Below are 21,069 nucleotides of genomic sequence, written 5' to 3' on the forward strand. Positions count from 1 at the left end.
TCCCAGGCACAGAAACTTCAGCTCCCAATTTACCCCAAAAATGCCGGTAAAGCCCCCAACCCTACTGACTCCTCCTTGGGCCCACTCCCCACCCCAAGAGATGCCTCCAGCCCTGCCCTGGCCTCCCTTGAACGCCCAACGCCTGTAGAACCCCTCCACCCCTGCAAGCAGCCCCAACCCTAGCAAACCCCTCCACTGGCACCCCCTCCAACTGCAGCAGATTCCCCCAGCCCCTGCCGACCCCCACACCAGACCCTCCTCCTAATGCCTGCAGATCCCAGACCGAACAGCCCAAGCCCTACAGACTCCTTCACCAGACCCCCACTTGGAACCCTCAGCACTTCGCCACCTCCTGCAGCCCTTCACCAGATCTCCCCATTCCCCTGCAGACCCTGCATGAACCCCCAAAGGAGCAGCTCAGCCCAGCAGGTGCTTCAGCTTTTCTTTATTGATGAACAGTTGTGCTCTCCACCCCAGGGCCCATCAGAGTGCTGGGTGAGGGGGGGGCTCTGGGGTGGTGGGGGAACATGACTAACACAGGAGACAACGCTGCAAGGGGAGCACGGGAAGCTCTGTGCATGGAGCCAACACCCTTCCCCTGCCCCCATTCCCCAAACAGCCAGCTCGGAAAGGCTGGATCTGCCTTGGATTGGGTCTGGAGAGGCATGTAGCCATTACAGGAGGGGGGAGTAGCAGCTTGCCTCGAGCAAGGAGGGGTCCAACAGAACCGTTGACTAAACATTGCCTCTCCCCTTCCCCAAAACCCCACACCAGGGCCAGGAAAAGGGACATTTCACACTCTGAGCACAGTCACCAGGAAAGAGGAGTCCCAACAGCACGCAGGAACCTCCTACGCTGACTCCAACACACATCAAGGCAGGACTTTAACTACAGGGAGAGATTTTTAAAAAACTAAACACTTCAAGTATAATTTTTTTTAGTGATTTAAGGTCTCTTGCCCCTGCTGCTGCTGCACTGGGTGGTGTTTAGCAACCTACATCCACTCTAGGGACAAGGACAACAGCGCAAGCGATGGCTGGTCTACTGCAAGGGGAGACGGGGCAGTGGGGTGCTGGGAGGGGAGGGGCAGGGGGAGAAGGCCCGCTGGGCGCTCAGGGTACGGGCACCGCACGCATGGTGTTGGTGTAGCCAGAGCCAGGGCGCCAGCCCGTCAGCACGATCACCAGGTCGCCGCTCTTGAAGAACCCTCGAGCTTTGCCTAGGAGAGAAGAGGGAGGCGTCAGAGCCCAGTCCCACCCTGGCTCCTTCATCGCCCACTCCCCGAGTCACTGAGGCTGCCTGTGCCACAGCAGCTGGGGCTCCAGGAGGGTATCAAACCCCCAACCTTCCTGCTGCCCACCCATCTGATACCCTTCACCTCTGCTATGAGGTTCTCTGCCACACAGCTTGAAATTCCACAGCACATGATTTGCAGGGGTGTAGGACAGAGTCAGCCCCACTCCAGGCTTCCCTTATCCCTCAGGAGTGCTGAGTGTCACAAGCCTATCACTCACCAATAAACCCAACCTAGTCTTCTGTTGAAAACTCCTTAAAGGCAGCTGTGCCAAACCCACCACCCCATTTCCCAATCGGATGTGGTTCTGCTCATGCAACCACCGCCCGTTTCCCGTCCGGATCCAGTTACCACACAGGCAGCCAGTTCCTCTCTTCCCATCACCAGTGACCCCAGAGCAGCACCCAGGTGCTCAGGGCCACCACCAGAGCCGTGTCCCAGGGCAGGGGGAGGGTGCCACTCACCAACATTCATGCCCAGGGCCACACGCAGGTCCACATCCTCAGCCCAGGCGTCCAGGGCGGGGTCTTTGCAGAGCACGGGGAAGATGCCGCGGTACAGGTGGGCCTGGCGCGCCGTCTGCTCATTGCGCGTGATGGCGATGATGGGGGCGCGCGGGCGGTACCGTGACACCAGGTGTGCCGACCTGCGGGGACAAGAGCCACGCTGGGGCTCCACACGGCCACCACTGCCTCCGGAGAGACACCTGGGAATGGCCTGCGGGAGCACAGCAGCCCAAGGTCTGTCTGTCAGCCACCAGAGCTCCCCAAAACCTCTGGGGGGATGTGACCAGACTGCACAAAAGCCACTCACCAACCAGCTTGATGCTTTGCTGGACTAGGCAATGGGGCAGACCACCACTGGCTGTCCCCACTGGTGGTGACAATCTCCTCACCTCCAAGTTTAGCAAGTGCCATCAGGGTGTTTTGGTCCCTGAACAAGCCTTTACTTGTCTCTGTTGCTATGTTAGGGTGGCAAGGTGCCATTTATTCTGGCCTCTGCAAGCAGGCCTTGGCATCTCAACAGGGGTCCCTGAAAGTTCCCTGTTTTGAGGAGCTCCCGGTTTTCAGGGTGGAAAGAGCCGGTGCCAGCAGCGCTGCCCAAAGCATGCCAAGGAGGAAGCCATCTGCCTCCCAGCCACCCACTGAAGCCAGCAAACGGCCAGTTCCTCCACACAGAGCTCTGCTCCTGCACCCCATGGGAAGCAAATGCAACAGAGGTCAGAATTTATACTGGGAAGTTGGGCACAAAGTCTTTAAAACACCTTAAAATAGCAGCAGCACAGCCTGGGCAGGGACTAGACTACGGCTTTTCTTTCTCTGAGCACTGCTGAGGGAGAAAATCTGCAAATGGATTCAAACTGCAAGGCTATGGCATCTGCAGCTCTGTCTTTCCAACACATACTGGTGGTGTCTCCACTTGCTTTTGCAGCCTCGTTTAGAGAAGCCAAGCTCAGCAACACTCAGATGCAAAGTTTGCTGCTGAAAGCAGGGGCCAGCAGACCGCTCCAAGCACCCAACCACACGTGCCAGCTCTCAGACAATCCTGCCCACGCTATCCGAGCCGCCTCCCGTGAGATCCGGGAGATTCAGGTACTCACAAGAGTTAACCTAATCCACAGCTAAAAATATTCAAATATCAGAGTTCAAATCTCTTTAAGAAGGTCAAGTGTAAGGCTGGAACATTTGACCAAGAAACATTAGAAGCATGAGGACATCCAGAACTCCGTGCTTATAGTTCCCTCCTCATCTCTGCAGAAAATAATTTTCTGCTCAATATCATTTAAGCTGTACATTTTGGTGAAGGTTTCACCGATGGTCCGCATCTTCAGGTATGTGTGCTGCACTACTGTTTTGGTGTGAATCCAGTGTGAGAAATCCTGATTTCCTTCCAGAAAGCAGTCTGAGACTTATGGTCGGACGTGCTTTGGGAGCAGGCAGCCCAGGTCCTCTAGATGGAAGAGCTGATCCATGAGGCTCCAGCTCCCATTCCACAACTGGAAGAACGCGTCTCTGCTTGGCAGCTGTCACCGTTGCTGGACAGAAATCCCAAACTACATTGTTCCAGCACTCTTCACCTGCAGCCACTGAGCTCATCTGGTGCTTGCCAGATGCCTGTCTGTGCAGAGATTACCTGCAGGCAGGGGCAAGGAATCCTGGAAGAGGACATTTCCAACACTTTCCTCTTCCCTGCCTATCAATCACAGGCTGTGCAGTCCCTCTTCACCCCTTAGGCTCAGGCAAGCAGGGCTGATGACTGCAAAGTCTAGAAAGAAACCAATAACCTGGATGCTACTAGAAAAGGCCAAAGCCTTGATTTACAAGAAAATAAATAGATTCTGCATCCACTGAACTTCTGCCTCACTGTTACATTGATGATTTCTTGCCAAGAAGTTTGAATTGAAGCTGTAACACTTATTTTCCCTTGGCTCTTCCAGCTGGCGCCGCTGCCCCTTGCAGCAGTGAGGGAGGCTGGGCTCGGAGCTGGTGCCACGCTGGCAGAGGCAGGCCGAGGACTCAGCGTAGGATGTGTCCATCTCCCGAGGAACCACCACCGCAGGCACTGCCAGAACCTGACTCCACTGGTCTCTCAAAGCCACGGGATTCTCCTTCCCCCACCCTGTCACACAGCAGCCTCGACCTGGGGGCACCTGATCCCTCCTACCTTCCAGACTTGGTGAGGACAATAATGGCCCCGCTGCAGCACTTGAAGGACGCTTCCACAGCGCCAACTGCAGCGGCCTCGGTGGGGTCGCAGTTGAGGGGGGTCAGACGACGCAGTTCCTCAAACAACTGCCTGTGAAAGATGGCGGCTTCGGCCTCCCGGGCAATCTACAAGAGCAACACGCGTTCGGAGACAACACTCACGGCAGGCGCTCGGGCACGGGGCAGGGCGAGGTGCTCTGGCGCGGAGCGCCACATCTGCACTGCCAGCCTGTGGCACTGGCATTAACCTGCCAGCTCAGGCTAAGCTCGCCCCAACAGCACAGCCCTGCAGGGGAACCACTCGGTTCCCAAGGGTTGTTTTTCCAACGGTGGCACCTCGCCCTGTCAAGCCCACACTCAGGTGACACTCATGCCAACTGCCAGGCACTCTCGCTCTGCTCCTGCCTGCTGGGATCCCTCCCTGGCACAGGGTCAGCTCACATGGCAGCGGTTACACAAGGTCGGCATGGGCAGTGAGCAGCTGGCCAAAGACTGCAGTGTTAGAGTGCAGCTTGTTTAGCCACAGCAAGGGCTGGCCCGAGCCCCCTCTCTGAGCCCTACCTGCCGGACTCAGTCAGGACTAGCACGGCTGCAGCTAAGCCCTTAAAAGAGGCCTCCACGGCGCCCACCGCCATGGCATCGGCAGGGTCGCTGGTGTTAGCATTGAGCCGTAAAATTTCTTCAAACAGCTGTCGATGGAACATTGCGGCCTCAGCCTCGCGGGCGATCTGCAGGCCCGAGTGGGAGGGAAGGAGGAGAACACAGGAAAGAAAAGAAGGAAAGATATACCACAGGAACATGAGATCATATTAACTTGCTTAATTGTCATAGTAGTGCATGCAAGAAGGTATAAAGGTGAAGCAGTGAAGCTTTTTGTCTCTCGGGTTTTCACTTTGCCAAATGTAAGCAGGCTAAAATTCACCGTACCATGGGACTGGCAGGCCCCAGACACTGGGCAGGCTTTCCAAACATGGTATTTTTGTTGTATTTAGGAGTTCCAGCAGAGCAGGCAAACGTAAATTGCTTTTTAAGGAGCAGAAGAAGCCAGCTCAGAGCCAGATCTTGCTTTGTCATGGCTGCTTATGACTTCCCTGAGAGACTCTTATGCCACCTACCTGCCTGCCCATGGTCCTGCTTGCAATTTTCTAAGAGGGAATATCTGGCTTCCTTTCCTAGGCTCCCAACAGCACAGAGTGCTGCTGGAACAGTTTTCATGGAGCCAACATGCAAGTAACACATTTTAAATGTCACCCCTGAAGGTGGGAGACTGTTCTCTCAGTCTTGTTACATTTAGATTAACTTCAGGGTCCATGAAGATTTAGTTTAACTTCAGAGTCTATGAAAATTTGGCTTCCATGGAGAGCAAATAAAGATTTGGTTTGAGAGCCAACAAAGATTTATTTCAACTTGAGAGTCAATAAAGCTTCACATCCAAATGGGATACCGATTTCCTTTAAGTAATAGGGAAATAAACAGGAACAAGTCTTCCTTATAGGGCTGTCACAGATGTTGGGTGTTTGTACAGTGCCAGATATGGACAGATGAGAGGGACAGAGGCACAACTAAAGGCTTTGTGTTCTGGCTGAGCATTGGCAACAGGTTCAGCAACCTGTTCATCCCAGAATGCTGGGAATCATCATGTCTAATCATCTCAGAAAGCCTGACAACCTGATAAAGAAGGCTTGCAGAGACTAGAAAAGCATGCAAAGGTTCATGATCTTCTCAAGGACAATTTCACCCAGTTACTCCACAAAGTGAACAGCTGCTACACAAAGCATGACAAGTTTGTGTTGAATTAGAGACTCATGTGCCATCACAGTGAAAGCTTCGCAGTTAGAAAAATCAGAATTTTGCCACTCTAGTGTTAATGAATTATTTTATGTGATGCTGGGAATTATCCCTTCCACAGTTATCAGTTTAAGCCAAAGTAGTTAAGTATCTTAGCTCTAAAAATAACAGGACACAGGCAGCAGGCCGGAAAAGCAGGCCAGTGCCAACTTGTCCTAAAGCATATTGTTACTGCTGGATTGAGATAAAAGGGGAGTATTTGCATCACAACACTTACTCCAAATGCAGGAGCTTGAAGCCTGGCAGTTTATTTTCAGCTCCTGGACAAATGCAGCAGGTCCATGTAACACAGAGAGCAGATCTGATTTTAGAGGGAAGTCTGCACTCCCCATGTGTAAGGGAAGGTGGGAATACAGGTGTCTGCTTTGACAGCAGCTGCAGAGGGGCACAGCAATCCTCAACTTCACCCCACAGCTGGATCTGCTCAGACAGCAATAGCTATAGAGGGTTTCCAGGTGGTGCACAAATAGGGATACCAGGGAGTGGGAGAAAGGAAAATGGAGAGGCTGTTTAAACCCTGGTCCCATCAGGCAGCACAGCATGGCCAGGCTGGGCTTTGAAGTGTGGATCCTGGAGTGGAATGGGATGGATGCCCACTCCCACCTACAGCAATCAGCCTGCCCAGTATTTAGATGTTTGCTACTGCCCACTTCAGATGGTAACATCCACCTGCTCCAGCCATGCTGCAGATCCCCAGACCATGGTTACTGGGAACACTGTTGCTGGGCTTGACTAACAGGAACTGAATTAGCTCAGAGGAAAGATCCTCACTGTACTGGCAAGTGCTCCTACCATAAGAGTTGGCACCTTGCTGCCTGGAACATCTCACACTTAAGTCAATCTGTATTTCAATTTCTGCACAGTGTTAAAGCCTTCAGTGCTTCTCCAGGAGCCCTGGTGGCATGAACACCATGCCCAGGTCTGTAGGAGGAGGGAAGCACATGCAACAGATCCTCAAATCAGGCTACAGGTACAATACAACCTGCCCAGCCCAAAGAATTAATGCCAGGATGGAAACTCAGGTATAAGGTTTGCTGCAGCAAGTTCCCAAGTCTTGGTAGGCAGTTGATCCTTGTGATTTAGGGGTTGGAAAAAGAGGGAGAAGCTTTAAGGTGCACTAGTATTGGTTAGTGAAGGTAGTTAGTATTTGGCCTGTAAAGGAGCACCACTGCCCACTGATTGTAAGTTGTATTTTGCATTTGCCTCATGCAGAAAACATCACTCCATATTGATAAAAGATGTTTAGGTAACACACTGCAAACCAACACTGGCTGAGTTGAATAACCTATAGAAGCTGAATTGCAAATAAAACTGGTGAGAGTTAGAACTTGTGATGTGATTCACACTGTGTTGTGATTCACAGCACTGCTAACTGGGGAGCAGCAATGCCCACAGGTACTTGACATGAGGCTTATATCAGCTGAAACACGAACTTGAAGCAGAGCAGAGGTTTCTGGCAGTTCAGGCATGTAAAAATATGGTGCTGTCAGTACTCATGCAACAAACCCCCCCACCCCCAGCACACAGCAGGTGCTGAATGCAGCAGTGCTGTAAATCACCCTCAGGAGCCTCCCCACCCCCTCCCATGCAGGACTCAGCCAAAACCTTTCATTATCTATAGATAAACTGCTTAAAGCAGCTCCTTGACCATGCAGCAGTTTAAATCACTTAATATGCCACTGCAATAGGGTATTGGATGAAATTTCTATTGAGGTAAAGGCAAAAAAAAAAAAATTAAAGTTTTATATCTCAGCATTACAGAGCAGCTCTCAGCTCTGCTTGGCAAGTTTGGAGCACACAAAGTGAGATTCCAAGCCTGCGGGCCGAGGTTTGATAAAAAAAAAAAAAATCACTCAAGAGTGTGAAACAAAAAATGGCTGTTTTAGGCAGGTATTTAGAGCTTTGAGGGGCCAGCTGGGGTGTCCCTGTCCCCACAGGGACAGTGTGCAGTACTCACAGCGTGCTGCATGCGCACAGCCTCCAGGGGATAGTCTCCCTTGGCAGTTTCCCCGGACAGCATGATGCAGTCGGCGCCGTCCAGCACGGCGTTGGCCACGTCGCTGCCCTCAGCGCGGGTCGGCCGAGGCTTCTTGATCATGCTCTCCAGCATCTGGGAGAGAACAAACCCACAGGGATCATCAACACTCTGCCACAGGCAAGGGTGCACTTCAGTGCTCCTTATGGCTTGGGCACAAAGTGGGATGCAACCTCAGGAATCCAGTTCTCCAGGGGTATGGAACAGAAAGAGAGTCTGGTCCCTAAACCAGCTTTGATCTCCATCAGTAAGGAAAATAACCCACTCCATTTTATACCCATTCCACATTTAGTCCTTTTCCAGGGAGATTTAAGCCACACAACATCCCAGACAAAACACTCCAACCTCCAACTTCAACTTCTCAGCACAAAGCTTGGTCCAAGGAACTCAGAGCTCTTTAGAGCAGTGTGGCATTAGATGCATTTATGGAAAGCTCAAATCCAGTCATACATTCTCAAATTTGGGGATTATATCATCCAGAAATCATAAAGAGCAGGGTCTGCACCAATGAAGTCACCTTTCCCCAACACAAGGTTTCATTCAAATGCTTTAGACAATACACACAGGGTAGTAAAATCAGAACAGTTAACTCCAACAGGTTCCTAAGCATCCCCACTTAAAAGAGTGGAAAGAAAACGGGACAGCTTTCCATGAGGTGAGCACTTCCTAATCCCTTCCACACCCCAGTTCTGGCCAGCTCTCCTGTCTTTCTCGGGTGCTCAGCTTCCCCCCAGCTGGAGCTCACCACTTGTTTAAACACTGTGTGCTTCACCCATGGGACATTGCCTGAGGCTGTGTTTCAGCTGCATTTCTGTAGCAATACAGGAAAAACGAGCACACGCCATTGTAAATCCAGAACCTTCTTTAATGATTACTGCCTAAAGAAGTCTTCACTTCCACAGCCTGTGTGCAGAGCAAGGACAGTCAGGAAACCAGTCCTCCCAGTGCTCGAGGACTGTACAAGTGATCCCTATTCACTCCCAGAAAAAGGAGAAGGTTCCTTCTGAAGCTGCGGTGTGGGTACATTTCCTAAGATACCTGGGACCCCAGCAAACCTTCCCTGTCAGGCAGGGATGAGTTGCCACAACATGCCAAGGAAAAGCATGTGCCATTCTTCCCAGGAATTTGCAAGGTCAGCCCCAAAGGCTCATGACCATGTGATGTTCTGAGGCATATAACCTTTGGCAAGTGGTCCCATAATCTAACTGGGAAAAGATCCCAAACACAGAAATGCCTAAATATGAACTTTTCAGCTATGAGCAAAACTTCTCTACATCTCACTCTTTAACCAATGCCATCAACCCATGGGTGCCCCAACATTCCCTCCTGGGCAGACTCTGGCAGTGAGGAGCCAAAGGTGGTGTTTCCAGTACCTGAGTGGCACAGATGATGGGTTTGCCAGCCCTGTTGCAGCGCCCAATCATCATCTTCTGGGCAAGGAAGACTTTTTCAGCTGGGATCTCGATTCCCAGGTCACCGCGGGCCACCATAATGCCATCGCTGGCCTCCATGATCTCATCAAACCTGACAGCCAGAGAAGAGCTGTGTTATCCCATTTGCTCTGCAAAGCACATTCCCATCTGCCTGTCCTCCTCTGAAAGGAGCACTCACGCTTTTCATGGGCTGTTTGAGTTCTTGCAATGCCAGGAAGGAGGAAGAAAACCAGAAGCAAGGCACAGCACATATTCAGTGCTACACAAAGCTGCCTGAAGCTACAGAAAGGGAGTGAGAGTCGCTTTATTTCAGTGTGACAAACCCAAAGCATCCCCTGCACAAAGCTCACCTGCGCACACCCTCGTGGTTCTCGATCTTGCTGATGATCTTGATGTTCTTTCCCTTCTCCCCCAGCACCTTCCTGACAGCGTGGACATCAGCAGCCTTGCGGATGAAGGAAGCAAACACCATATCCACGTTCTGCTCCACACCGAATTTCAGGTCCTGAATGTCCTTTTCAGAGACGGCGGGCAGGTCGACGGCAGCGCCGGGCAGGTTCACGCCCTTCTTGCTGCCGAGCATGCCACCATTCTCAACCTCTGTCATGACATAGTCCTTCCCTGGAACACAGGTTCCCATGGTCAGTGTTTACAGGACAGCTGCTGCTACCAACTCCCACACACCTCCCTGCCTGGGAACTGCGGTGTCAACAGCGGCACACGCGATAAAAAGCACATCCCATCTCTTCAGAGCATTTCTGTATCACACAAGCTTGCAGCTTATCCTTGGGAACACAATGGATTGGTCTAAAACAACTTCCAGGCTGTTCCTGGATAAGATAGCAGCTGTTCACTGCAGGAGGTTGGGATTGCCTCCCCCAAGAAAAGCTGGCAGGCTGCAATTTTGCACACAAAGCCCTGCCTCCCACTCCCTACATGCTCACAGACTGAGAGGCTTGAGGCTACAGCAGTTTAGGCAGCACTATAAAGGGAGTATTATGGAAGCAACCTTGCCTCTACATTGCCAGTTAAAACTAGTTCTGTCTCTTAACTACAAAACCCAGGGCCTGTGCTGTAAAACCAGTTAAAGCCTTCATTAAGAGCATGAATTAGCCTGGCTGATCATGAAGAGTGGTATGGCCCTACCACACATTCCCTTTGAAGATGGGGTTTAGATGCCAGCCCAGTGAAACTCAGCTGAAGTTAAATTTTGGAAAGTTCCTACACTTGAGATAGAGAAATTTAGCAAAGTCTCACTAAACTATCAAGAACCATGTTCTCCTTTCTACAACTGCAAACTACGAAACAGTTACTGGAGGGAAACCACAAATATGTCCTGAGGAACACACAAATAGGCAGAGCTAAAATGGCTGTTACCCACCTTTCTCCTTAACCACCAAAGAAATCAGACCATCATCCACGTAGACTTTGCTGCCAATTTCTACAACTTTGATGAGATTCTTGTAGTCCACCCAGAGCGTGTTCTCATCACAGTTCTCCATGAAGGCATCGTCCAGGGTCACTTTGAGCTGTGCACCCTTCTTCAGCTCCACTTCTGCTGTGCCACTCTGTGTGACAACAAAACCAGTAAAAACCAGTACATCACCACCTCACAGCCCACAGCAATCTGTCAGAACTTTTGGGAGGTGGTTTGTTACTCATTTCCTATAATATTTTTTTGTTTGGAAATGGCCACAGGTTTAACACAGTATGAGTGTGTGGTGAAAAAAGTGTGATTAAAAAAAAGCAACTTACTCCCTTAATGAGTCCAGTTCTGATTTCAGGTCCCTTGGTGTCCAGTGCAATGGCCACAGGTCTGTAGGCGATGGGATCAGAGGCAAAGCTTTCTGCGGCTTCTCGCACATTCTTGATTGTGCCCTCATGATACTGACAAGAAAAGAAAAAAGATGGAAATGTTAAAGCTGGTTCTACTTGGCTGCTTACAGAAAAGATCTCAGTGCACCCAGAGGCTGCTCATGCTGACTGTTCTGCTCCAAGTCTCAGTTCTACCTTCAAAATTGAACCCAGACAAAGCTTCCTGCAATAGTGCAAGGATACATGGGCTTTCCTGCCATGGAGTCTGGAAGTTTTCTGGTGTGCCCTCAGCTCTAACTCCAGAAGGACAACTCAGGGAGACAGTCCCAAGGTCTGGCTGAAGTGATTTTTCATGAGGACACACACCTGCCAATTGAAGGTGGCTCACCAACCAAAAGGCCTTTAGGAGGAACTTTTCCAAAAGCTTACCTGAACACCTGCCTATTGAACACAGCAGAATATTCACAGCACCAGCAGCTGGATAAGTGTGTGCATTTAAAGAGACCTGATGGCAGAAAAATGTCACAGTGCCACACATGGCTGGGCTGCTCCTCCCATCAGAGCAAGGGAAGATGCCTCTCCCACACACACTTCCAGCCTGACCCACTAGCAGCCCTGCAGGTGGACAGGCTTTTCACTCTTTGGTCTGAATTCCCACAGATAAAGGACTTGCTAAAAGAAGGTTATCCATGTAAATATTTACAGTTTATTCCCAGAGTCAAAGCAAACACAGACAGCCAAAATAGTCCAGCACCACACACCTGGCTTCCAAACCTTGTTTGGGAGATAAATGCTTTGATAAATGATAAATGCTGCCAGTTTTAAGATAGTTTTGTGACAAAACCCATGCCAACTCCCTCAAATATGCTACAGATGGCCAAGAGATCAATTTACTTTCCTTGTTTAAATAACATTAAGAGATAACCTCAACTACTTACAACCAGTAAGAGTTGTGTAACACTTGACAGACTCTAGCAGATAACAAATACCCTTTCCTCTCTGTGCCACATGAACTGATGGAGTTTGACCTGACTCACCCCGAACACTCGGTTCCCTCGTGTCACTCACTCACCCCAACACGAGCCCTCCACACTGACTCCAATATCTCAGGGATGATAAGCCAGCACCAGGAAGGTTGGACTGGAAAAAGCCATGCTGAAGTTCACATGTGTGCCCTTACCCAGAAATACCTAACAGCTGATAACTCTTTATAGCAGGAAAATGAGTCAGTTTATTGACAGTGTGCAATGTGGGATTGAGTCGGCCTTGGCCCTTCCAGGGACAGCAGCTGGGGTGGATGCAGCACAGAAAGCACGCCCTGACAGTGCCACAACACTTATCTGAACACAATCACCTGAGATCTCCATTTTAGTTTGATACCAAGGACTAACTGGCTCGGAGGGAGCCTGACTTTCTGAAGAGTTACACATGCAGAACAGGAATGCAGGCAGAACTGGAGGTAAAAGCCATTTTTAGGCCATGTAAAAGGGAGTCAAGTGGGTGCCAAAGCACCTCTTGTAAAGCTCAAGCCCTGGTAAATGCTTTGGGGTGGACACAAGAACTGAAGCACCTGTGACAGATGGAAGCCCTTTGGGCCTTGGCTGGAAATGAGGGCATTTTGGAGGAGCCAGGCTGGGACACAAGCTCAGGACTGGCTATGGCTGATGGTCACACCCTGCAGGTGACAGCCACCCCAGAGCCTGCAGTCAGCTTTGCTGGTGTGAAATGTGTGATTAGACCTCACACAAAGCAGGAAGAATAAAGACCTCAGCCAGTTCACAGATGGCAGCAACTGGGCAATAACGGTGCCAGAATTCCCAGTTTCAGCCTGGCCACCAAGTCCCTGCTGTGTCACCTGGCCCAAGAGCCACCCAGCTGCAGGATTTGCCTCCTGGGATGCAGTTACTCCACACTACTCTTTCTCCAGGCTGATTTCCCAACTGCAAGACATGCACTGACACTATCCCAGGGTGGTTAGTCAAGGTCTGATGGTTGCCCCCAGTTAAATATCAGCCCTTTTGATCCTGACACTGCCCTGTGCTCATTAAAGGCTACCAGGGTGAGAGGCCAAGCTGTTGCATGCCACAAGGCTCATGGGTCACTAAGTAAAGCCACCTACAGCTGCTACTGGGTGACATTTTGAGAGTTGGAAAGCAGCCAGGGTCAAAAAAAACCCCAAAAAGCCTCAGCAGAATGGGATCCTGAGCTCCTCCAGTATCACTGAGGGTGTCAGCTATTTATAGCAATAAGGCCTTGACTGCCATGGAGTGTTGATTTCTTCTGACCTTATTTTTCTGAGCTCACCACACCATGTCCCAAGCTCCACGGTGGGACCTTCCAGAGTGCCAGGAATGCATCTGGAGCAGCTGGTGAGCCAGAAAACCCAGGGGCCCATTCTTCCCACTGAGCACAGTAATTACATCAAATCACCAATAACAGATGCCTTTTGATCAGGGTTATTTACGGATCACCTGCTTGCAAAATCCCCAGCAATGCAACAAAAAGTGAGATTAACTGATAGTGTGACCTCCTGCAGAGGTAAAAACAGGGACAGGTCTTCTCAGCTTCTGCTGCTCACCAGGAAGCAGCAGCTCTGGGAACAGCAGGATATGAGGAAGAACTGAAGGATTTCATGGCAAGAAGTTGGCACACGGTGTCAAATATCAGTTACCTGGCTCGCTGCTACAGGGCAGGGTGTGGAATTGAATTGCTTTCAAAATGGCTCACAAAATACACTCTAATGTTATCAACAGTGACGCAGGCTCGGTATGTACAACCAGCATGCCTTCCCAAAAGCAGCTATTTGACCTTGCCACACCAGGGATGGTCTGGATGAAGCTGGATTTCCCTCCTCCCTAAGCACAGGCTCAGCACACACACAGGGGCTGCAGCAGCTCAGACCACACCTCACCTCATGGGTGCCGTGAGAGAAGTTGAGGCGAGCAACGTTCATTCCAGCCTTAATCATTTCCTTCAGCTTGTCCACAGAGCGGGAGGCCGGGCCTAGGAGGAAGAAACAGTTTGAACATTAACTTTAGAAAAATAATGAGGTAACCCACACAGAGCAGGCCGTTTCATGTGGAAGAGAAAAGGTAAATGGATACAGCATTGCTCAGCGCTGCAGCAGCAAATATTGTTTTAACTTGCCCACGGAGTGCAGCAGAACCCAAGCGATTCCCATTTCCCTGGATACTGGATTCACTCCCAGCAGTAACACAGGTTAGGCAAACACGGGAAAGTCATTTTCCTTCACCACACAAGATCAGCCCTGGCAAGGGATGAAAGTCAGATCCTTCTCACAATTTCCCTCCTAAGTTTCACCAGGGTGTGGGCTCCTAGCTGCAATTCCCTCCTCTCTAGGAATAGCTTACCAATGGTGCAGATGATGCCGGTGTTCCTGGCGATGGTCGGCTCCGAGTCGATGTCCAGGCGGCACATGTGCTCCAGGAAGGTGTCTGCCATGGCAGCATGCAGCTGCTGGGTCTGGATGGGCCCTGCATTGTGGTGCTTCGACATGGTTGCTAGATTCCTGTGTCTGGAAGGGAAGAAAGCGGTGCCAGGTCTGGCAATCACCCACCCCAAACTGCCCATCAAGCAGAGACACCAAGACAACAATGTGATGAATATGGAGGTAACAAGAAAGCTGCTACTGGGTCAAACTATCTTTATGTTCCTATTTGAGAATCCTAACAGGCAAGGCACATTTCTATTTCCATGTCATCCCCCACATGGACCGCCCAAAGCTCACCTGCCTTCTATGCAGATGTTCCCTTCATAGCTTCTCTTCATTGCCAGTCTTCCCTTGGAGCTACACAACGCAACAAAATTCAAGCACTTGAGTGCACAGGCAGAGGTTCTGCCTCCTCCCTCCCAGCTCTCCACTCATTCCTCCGACAGGCCTCAACTGCACGTCCCATCCCACACGGGAGCGGGGCAGCTCGGCGCTGGCGTGACTGCAGCACGCCCAGACAGGGGCAGCCTTCTGCCCAGGAGCTCCTAATCACAGCAAAGTCCACATAAGCCTAAACCCATCCTCTAAGCCTGGACAAGCAAGCAGACTTGAGTTGATTGGACACAACACTTTGGCAGAGAACACAAAAAGGACTGAAGATTTAAGACATTTAAAGTCCCTGTTTGACTGAAGATGCTGCAGGTCTCCCCCACCTCCTGCACTCCCCTTCACCTACAGCACCAAAATTTATCATCAGGTTTAAAACTGGTCATATTTTTCAACATTTGGATTAAAAAACCTCTCTGAACTCAGGCCTATGGACTAGAGAGCTTCCACAACAGCAGGACCAGCCTATTCTTTGGGAACCAAGCTATCCTTCAGAGAGGAAGCTGAACTGAAGCTTAACAGTCCACTGGGATGGGAGGACATGCATTTCACAGCAGTGCTGGTGCCCCAGGCATTTCTAATTGCAGTAATTTTGTTCTCAAGTAATAACGGCAGCTCAAAGCTTTGTCTCTTGGACCTGCCCAGGCTAAAATCTCAGCACTACAAAAGCCTCTGGTAAAAGAGTGATGCAAGGTGATGGCTACTGGCATGGGCAGATCACTCATTTTTTTTGTCTTTCAAGATTGGTTTAGCTTCAAACGCTGTGCCCTGGGCACACAGGTGAGACTCAGAGCAGGCATGAGCAGCCTTCATCTCCAAGATGTGCTTACAGAAACACGGGCTGGGGCCCAGCTAAAAGCTGGGACAGAGCAGGAACAGAGCTGGGCTTTTGTTCTGCCCATCAATAAACCACAGAACGGTGTGAGGGGCACACACCAGCCAGCTCAGCATATCCAGCTTTGACACAGAGGCACCAACAAACCCCAAACCTGTGGCAGAGCCGGCAGCACTGAGCACGGGAAGGGCAGAGCGAGCCCTGCCAGCCTGCTCCCGATGCTCCTCCCCTGCTCCGCAGCCCTTCCTCACGTACGTGCAGATCCTCTCGCAGGCAGCCCTGACTCACCCTCGCCGCGCTGCCATGCGCCACACAGCAGCCAGGCCAGCAAAAACCATAATTTGACCTGGCAAAGCTTTTTTTCCCCTCAGCCCTGCCAAAAGCTGCTGATTCACTGGAGTCACTACAAGAAGGTCTGCCCACATAAAAAGCCCAACAAAGTCTTATTATTATAGGAAAACCCTCTGGTCAGTTCTAAAACATTGTGTTTCAGCCCTCTAACACTTGCTGCTTCACCCTCCAGTGTCACTTTCCTTAGATGCCAAGAAAAACAAGCTTTTGCTGGGAAATCACCTCCACGCACAGGCAATCGGGTTTGCACGGCTTCTAGGAACAAGAGGAATACTGAACAAGGTATCCCAACACGGAAACTGCAGCCTGAGCACAATTTGGAAGTTTATAAAAAATAGTCATGTGAATTCTCCCTTCCTCATGGAAATCCCCCACCCACTCATATAATTTGCAAATATAATTTTCACACCCTTGAAATCTTTATAAAGAGAAAGGAAAAGTTCACTTCCCAGCCAGTATCCCCTTCACAGGATTTTCCAGCAGTTCAGAGGGCTCAGAAAAATTGACAGCAGACACAGTGACCTTGTCCAGGGGCGAGAGCAGAGACGCAGGAGCCAGAAAATATCCCCAACACCCATCTGTCCACAGCACCATGCCCACGACCACCAAGAGCCTTTTCAATACTCCCTCCTGCCTTCCACCACCGTGCATTTACAAATCATCGACTGAATTTTACTGGAATGACTGGTCTCATATTTATAACAGGAATGTCTGGCATTTCCCACTACTCCGCTTTTTTTAACATCAAACACAGGAGCAAGGACTTTAAGGACACCAGAAAACACGGAGCACTCAGTCTGGGCAGATTGAGGAAGGGGGGGTGAGCAATATCCTACAATGCCTGAATGTTTCCAGCACTGAATAAACCTGAATTCATTCCTCAAGGAGTAACGATTAAATCCCCAAATTTATTACTTGGCATGCCCATGCTGCAGGCAGAGTGTCCCAATGATGTCTGGAATCTCCTCAGCTCCTGAATATTCCAGACTGAGCCATCTGAGGTCGGGACCGGTTTTTACTGTAGCCAGGTGAGTCACTCCAGCCAGCTCACCCCACGGGTCAGAGAGAGAAAGCCTAAAATCACGGTCTCTCCGGATATGCCCCTTGGGGATGGAGAAAGGAGAGGGAGCAGCAATCCCCACCCAGGCAATCCCCACCCAGGGCCAAGCCTTTGCTGTTACCGGTGACAAAGGGAAGTACAAACTGCAGCAGGGGCTGTCCCCAGGCCACAGGCAGAGCTGTGTCACTGCCTGCAGGGACTCCAGCCAGGAGGCTCCCAGGGGGCCACGATTCGGGATTTACGAGTCAGCCTCACTTACACAACATCACGGATGCTGCAGAACAAGGCTGCTCATGCCCAGTGACCCAGCCCAGAGGCAGAAATGGTTTGAGTTAGTGCTCAGGACAGGGTTATGAAACCAGGCAGGCCTTCAGATTCCCCAAAGAAGCCTAGAAAAACATCAGCTTTGCTCATTCCAGACGCTGAAGGCACTCAACAACAGAGAAACGCAGCTCTGCAGAGCAGCAGGTTTTTACCCTGGCCTGGCATCCCCTCTCGCAGGGAGGGAGGACAGCACATTCCTGCCAGGCAGCTGGTGCCGGAGGTGTCTCGCCGTTACGTAAGGACAAAATGGCCACCCCAAAATTCCACCCCTTTTCTGCAAGGCTGGATGGAACCCAGGAGCCACCACCTGCTCCTGGCTGGCCGATGCTCTCCCCAGCATTGAGCTGCGGATCCACGGGAGCAGAGACCCACAACGGAGATGCCTCTCCAGCTTTTTGGCAAAGGGGAACAGGAAGATCAGGCTGGCTCTGGCACCTTCCCCGTGTGCTGCTGGCTCAGCCGAGCCTTTGCTGAGCTGCCCTCCCTGGAAAGCTTAACTAAAAAAAATAAGAGGAGGTGGCAAGCATCGGATGTTTGGTGACGAGAAAGACTTATCTGATCTCGAGGGTATTTGTAGGACACACCTACAGGCTTAACCTTGCAGAGGACAAGGAGCCCTTCAGCTTGGCAAAAAAGCACCTGGCTGCCTTCAGGCAAGCTGCAAAAACCTGCTTTACAGGATAAAAGCAAGCTTAGGGGTTTTCTTTTCACATTTAACTAGGCAGAAGTGCAGACCCCTGCTGCTGCATCCCCGCTCCAGGATGGCGATCGCTGCACGTGGCAGCGCCCCGGTACTGCAGCCCCATTCCCTACGTGCCATCCATCACCGCCCGCTGCGGCTCCATCTTCCCCCGGGAGAACAAGGGCCCGGCGGCAGATAAAGGACCGAGCACGTGCTCCAGCCGGCCTGGCAAACGTCTTACTCCCCTCAAATTAAATTATCAACTTGTTGGGTGGAAAGGGAATTAAGGCCGGCGGTGGATCGCTCCGGCTAAAAGCAATAAATAAAGGTTTTAATAACAGCTTTAGATAGATAAAACAGTACGTAAAAAAAAAAAAAAAAATCGCAGGCTGCTGCAGGCTCTCCAAGCTCTTTATCTAGTGCAAGTGAAGTTTCTCAGAAGGGTTTCAAAGGCAGAAGTCCCCGGTTCAAGCACGTGGCTCACAGCAGCGCTTCCTGCCTAGGACAAAAACCTTCTGCTTAATCCGGTGATGGGTTGGAAACCTGCTGGCACCAGTACAGACCATTAACCCATCGAACGCCTTGTATTGGCCAGAATTCTGCTCTATAAGCAGGCATAAAATTACACTCTTTAGTGTTTTTTTTTTTTTTGTTTCGGGGTGCTTTTTTATTATTTTTTTAATTAAGCACTTGCAATTGCACAAGTTTCTGGACGTGTCTGAGTAATCGAAAATTTGTCATTGCACCTTTGAGCCAAGGCAAGTCACAATGAGCAGCAGGAAAATTAACGTGACAAAAACCTTCACAAAACACTGATTTTTTTTTTTGTTAACCTGGGCCTCTCTGACACCCAATTGCCTTATCAGAACAAAAGCAGGTTTTCAGAGATTGCCGTCTACTTTTAGTACTCTGAGGAGACAGTCGGGAGGTTGCCATTGTCCGCCGACAAAAGCGCTATTCATGCCTTGGTAGCTCTGCAAAGGGGGTTTAAACACGTTTGAAAGGTTTTCACAGTTCAAGAAAACGATCTAAATCAATTGGATGCGTTTAAGCCGGCACAATTACGGGAGAAGATAATTCAGAAGGGGCCTTGTCTTCCCGTGGAGGGGGGGCCGGGAAGAGGCTGCAGCATCAGTGGTGGGTGCAGTGAGCCGGGCGCTGATTTAAGCTGATGCCCTTTGGGGAACTGCCGGCTCTTACGTGAGTGCGGGCACGGGGGGGGAGGCGGCCCAGCGCTCACTCCGTCTGCCTCTGACTCAGCCTCCCAGCGGCTCCTCCCGCACCGCCCGGCCCGGCAGCCGCAGCGGCGCCGTGCGCTCCGTTTAACGGCACGGGGCCGGGCACACGCGGGGCTCCCCGCTCCTGCGTGGCCCCCATTTCATTTACTCGAGCCCTCGCACCCCAGACCGGACCCCCGCCGTCCCCTCCCCGTGCGCGGAGCGGCCATTTCCCGGTGCGGGCCGTGGGGAGATGCTCGGAGCGGGCGTTCCCCGGCGCGGGATCGGAAGGGATGCTCGGAGCGGGCGCTGCCCAGTGTCGGGTCACAGGGGGATGCTCGGGAAGGGCGTTTCCCGGTGCGGGATCTCGGGGGATGCTCGAGGGGGCAGAGATGGGGACGCGGGGCCGGGGCTGCCGGCAGCCACGTGCGCGGCGCCGCGACCCCCCGCGCGCCCCCTCCTCAACCGTCCCGCAGGGCGCGCGCCCCCTCCCCTCAACCGCCGCCCGGGGGGACCCTCTCCCGGTAGCGGAAACTTGGGCATAACGGCGGTACCGGCGCGGCCGGCCCCACCGCTCGCAGTCCCGCAGGGCGCCGTTACCTACCGCCGGTGGGTCACGCCGCTACCTCGTCCTTTCACTCTGAGCGCCGCCGCCGCTCTGAGCACCGCCCCCACACGTTCCGTCAAAGTAATCCCGGCTGGTCGAAGCACCGCCCCCCTCATATCCCTCCGCCGCCCGCCCTGCCGGGGCCGGAGCCCGCTCGGCAAGGGCGGGGCGCCGGAGCTACTTTCGGGAGCGGACGCACAAACCAGCAGGGGGAGGCCCTGAGTCACAGCACGCGCTCGGGCGGCCAATGAGGAGGCGGCGCAGCCGACGCGCGCGAGGCCGGAGAGTGCTCGCCGCCTTAAAGGGGCCGCGGCCCGCAACTCACACTGACACCCCCAACTCACACCGAGCCCCCCAACTCACACTGGCACCCCCAACTCACACCGAGCCTCCAGCTCACACCTCAGGAGTTCCTCACTGTGTGGGGACAGCGGCTCTGTGTGTTTTGGGGTGCTTTGGAAGCTCCTGAGACCTCCCAATGGGGACACTGGGGACCAATGTGGAATCTCTGTAGTGGGGCTACAAGGACACAGTACTGGGGACACTGGGGACACGAGGCTGGAGATGTTGGTGGCATGGTGCTGATGTCCTAAGGAGCTGAAACAGAGGCTAGACAGAGTTAAGAGGAATAAAGTGGAGATTTATTGAAGTGCCTTCAAAGGCCACACCCTGGCAATACCTGAACCACAGTCGTAGCTCTGCCCGGACAGCTCCAAGATGGAAGCAAAGGAGGGTTCAGTCATGAGATCTCACATTTTTATAAGTTTTAGTCCTTTTGCATACAGGAATTAACTGTCCAGTTAAGAGCTTCAAATTATGAAGTTTCATCCTCCTTGGTTGCTTGCCCACCCTCCTCTTCTCACTTTGTTCATGCTTCGGACCTGAAGTTTGAAGAGATTGTCTTTGAGTGTCCAGCTAGAACAGGATTGTTTTGTCTCCACCACCCTGTGAAAAGATCATAGGAACACTTAATATAAAGCTAAAGCTGCACACCAAAACAGAACAGAAAAATTAAAACCTAAGGA

General features: G+C 51.7%; 1 protein-coding gene across 4 annotated transcripts; it reads right to left on the minus strand.

Moving 5' to 3' along the window:
• Positions 1–428: 428 nt before the first annotated feature.
• On the minus strand, positions 429–20,196 carry PKM (pyruvate kinase M1/2). 4 transcript variants are annotated; one of them, XM_064722623.1, is made up of 11 exons: positions 20,042–20,196; positions 14,502–14,665; positions 14,042–14,133; positions 11,071–11,202; positions 10,697–10,883; positions 9,666–9,936; positions 9,256–9,406; positions 7,805–7,957; positions 3,959–4,125; positions 1,759–1,940; positions 429–1,219 (listed from the first exon to the last, which is right to left on the minus strand). In XM_064722623.1, exons 1-11 carry the CDS (start codon positions 20,158–20,160, stop codon positions 1,113–1,115), a joined length of 1,725 nt encoding a protein of 574 aa, XP_064578693.1. In that variant the 5' UTR covers positions 20,161–20,196; the 3' UTR covers positions 429–1,112. The 4 variants fall into 4 exon arrangements, with proteins under 4 accessions (XP_064578693.1, XP_064578692.1, XP_064578695.1 ...); XM_064722622.1 differs by lacking the exon at positions 3,959–4,125 and adding an exon at positions 4,561–4,727; XM_064722625.1 differs by lacking the exon at positions 20,042–20,196 and adding an exon at positions 14,879–14,964.
• Positions 20,197–21,069: the final 873 nt, after the last annotated feature.

This window comes from Zonotrichia leucophrys, chromosome 10, assembly GCF_028769735.1.
Source record: "Zonotrichia leucophrys gambelii isolate GWCS_2022_RI chromosome 10, RI_Zleu_2.0, whole genome shotgun sequence".
In the NCBI taxonomy this organism is placed as follows: Eukaryota; Metazoa; Chordata; class Aves; order Passeriformes; family Passerellidae; genus Zonotrichia; species Zonotrichia leucophrys.

Excerpts from the sequence above, each read along its gene's own strand:
- PKM (XM_064722623.1), bottom strand. The coding sequence starts at position 20,160 with ATGAGGGGGGCGGTGCTTCGACCAGCCGGGATTACTTTGACGGAACGT. Across the intron at positions 10,884-11,070 it reads GAACTGGACTCATTAAGGGA|AGTGGCACAGCAGAAGTGGA; the intron begins GTAAGTTGCTTT and ends GTTGTCACACAG. Across the intron at positions 1,941-3,958 it reads GTCCTCACCAAGTCTGGAAG|GTCGGCACACCTGGTGTCAC; the intron begins GTAGGAGGGATC and ends TTGTCCCCGCAG.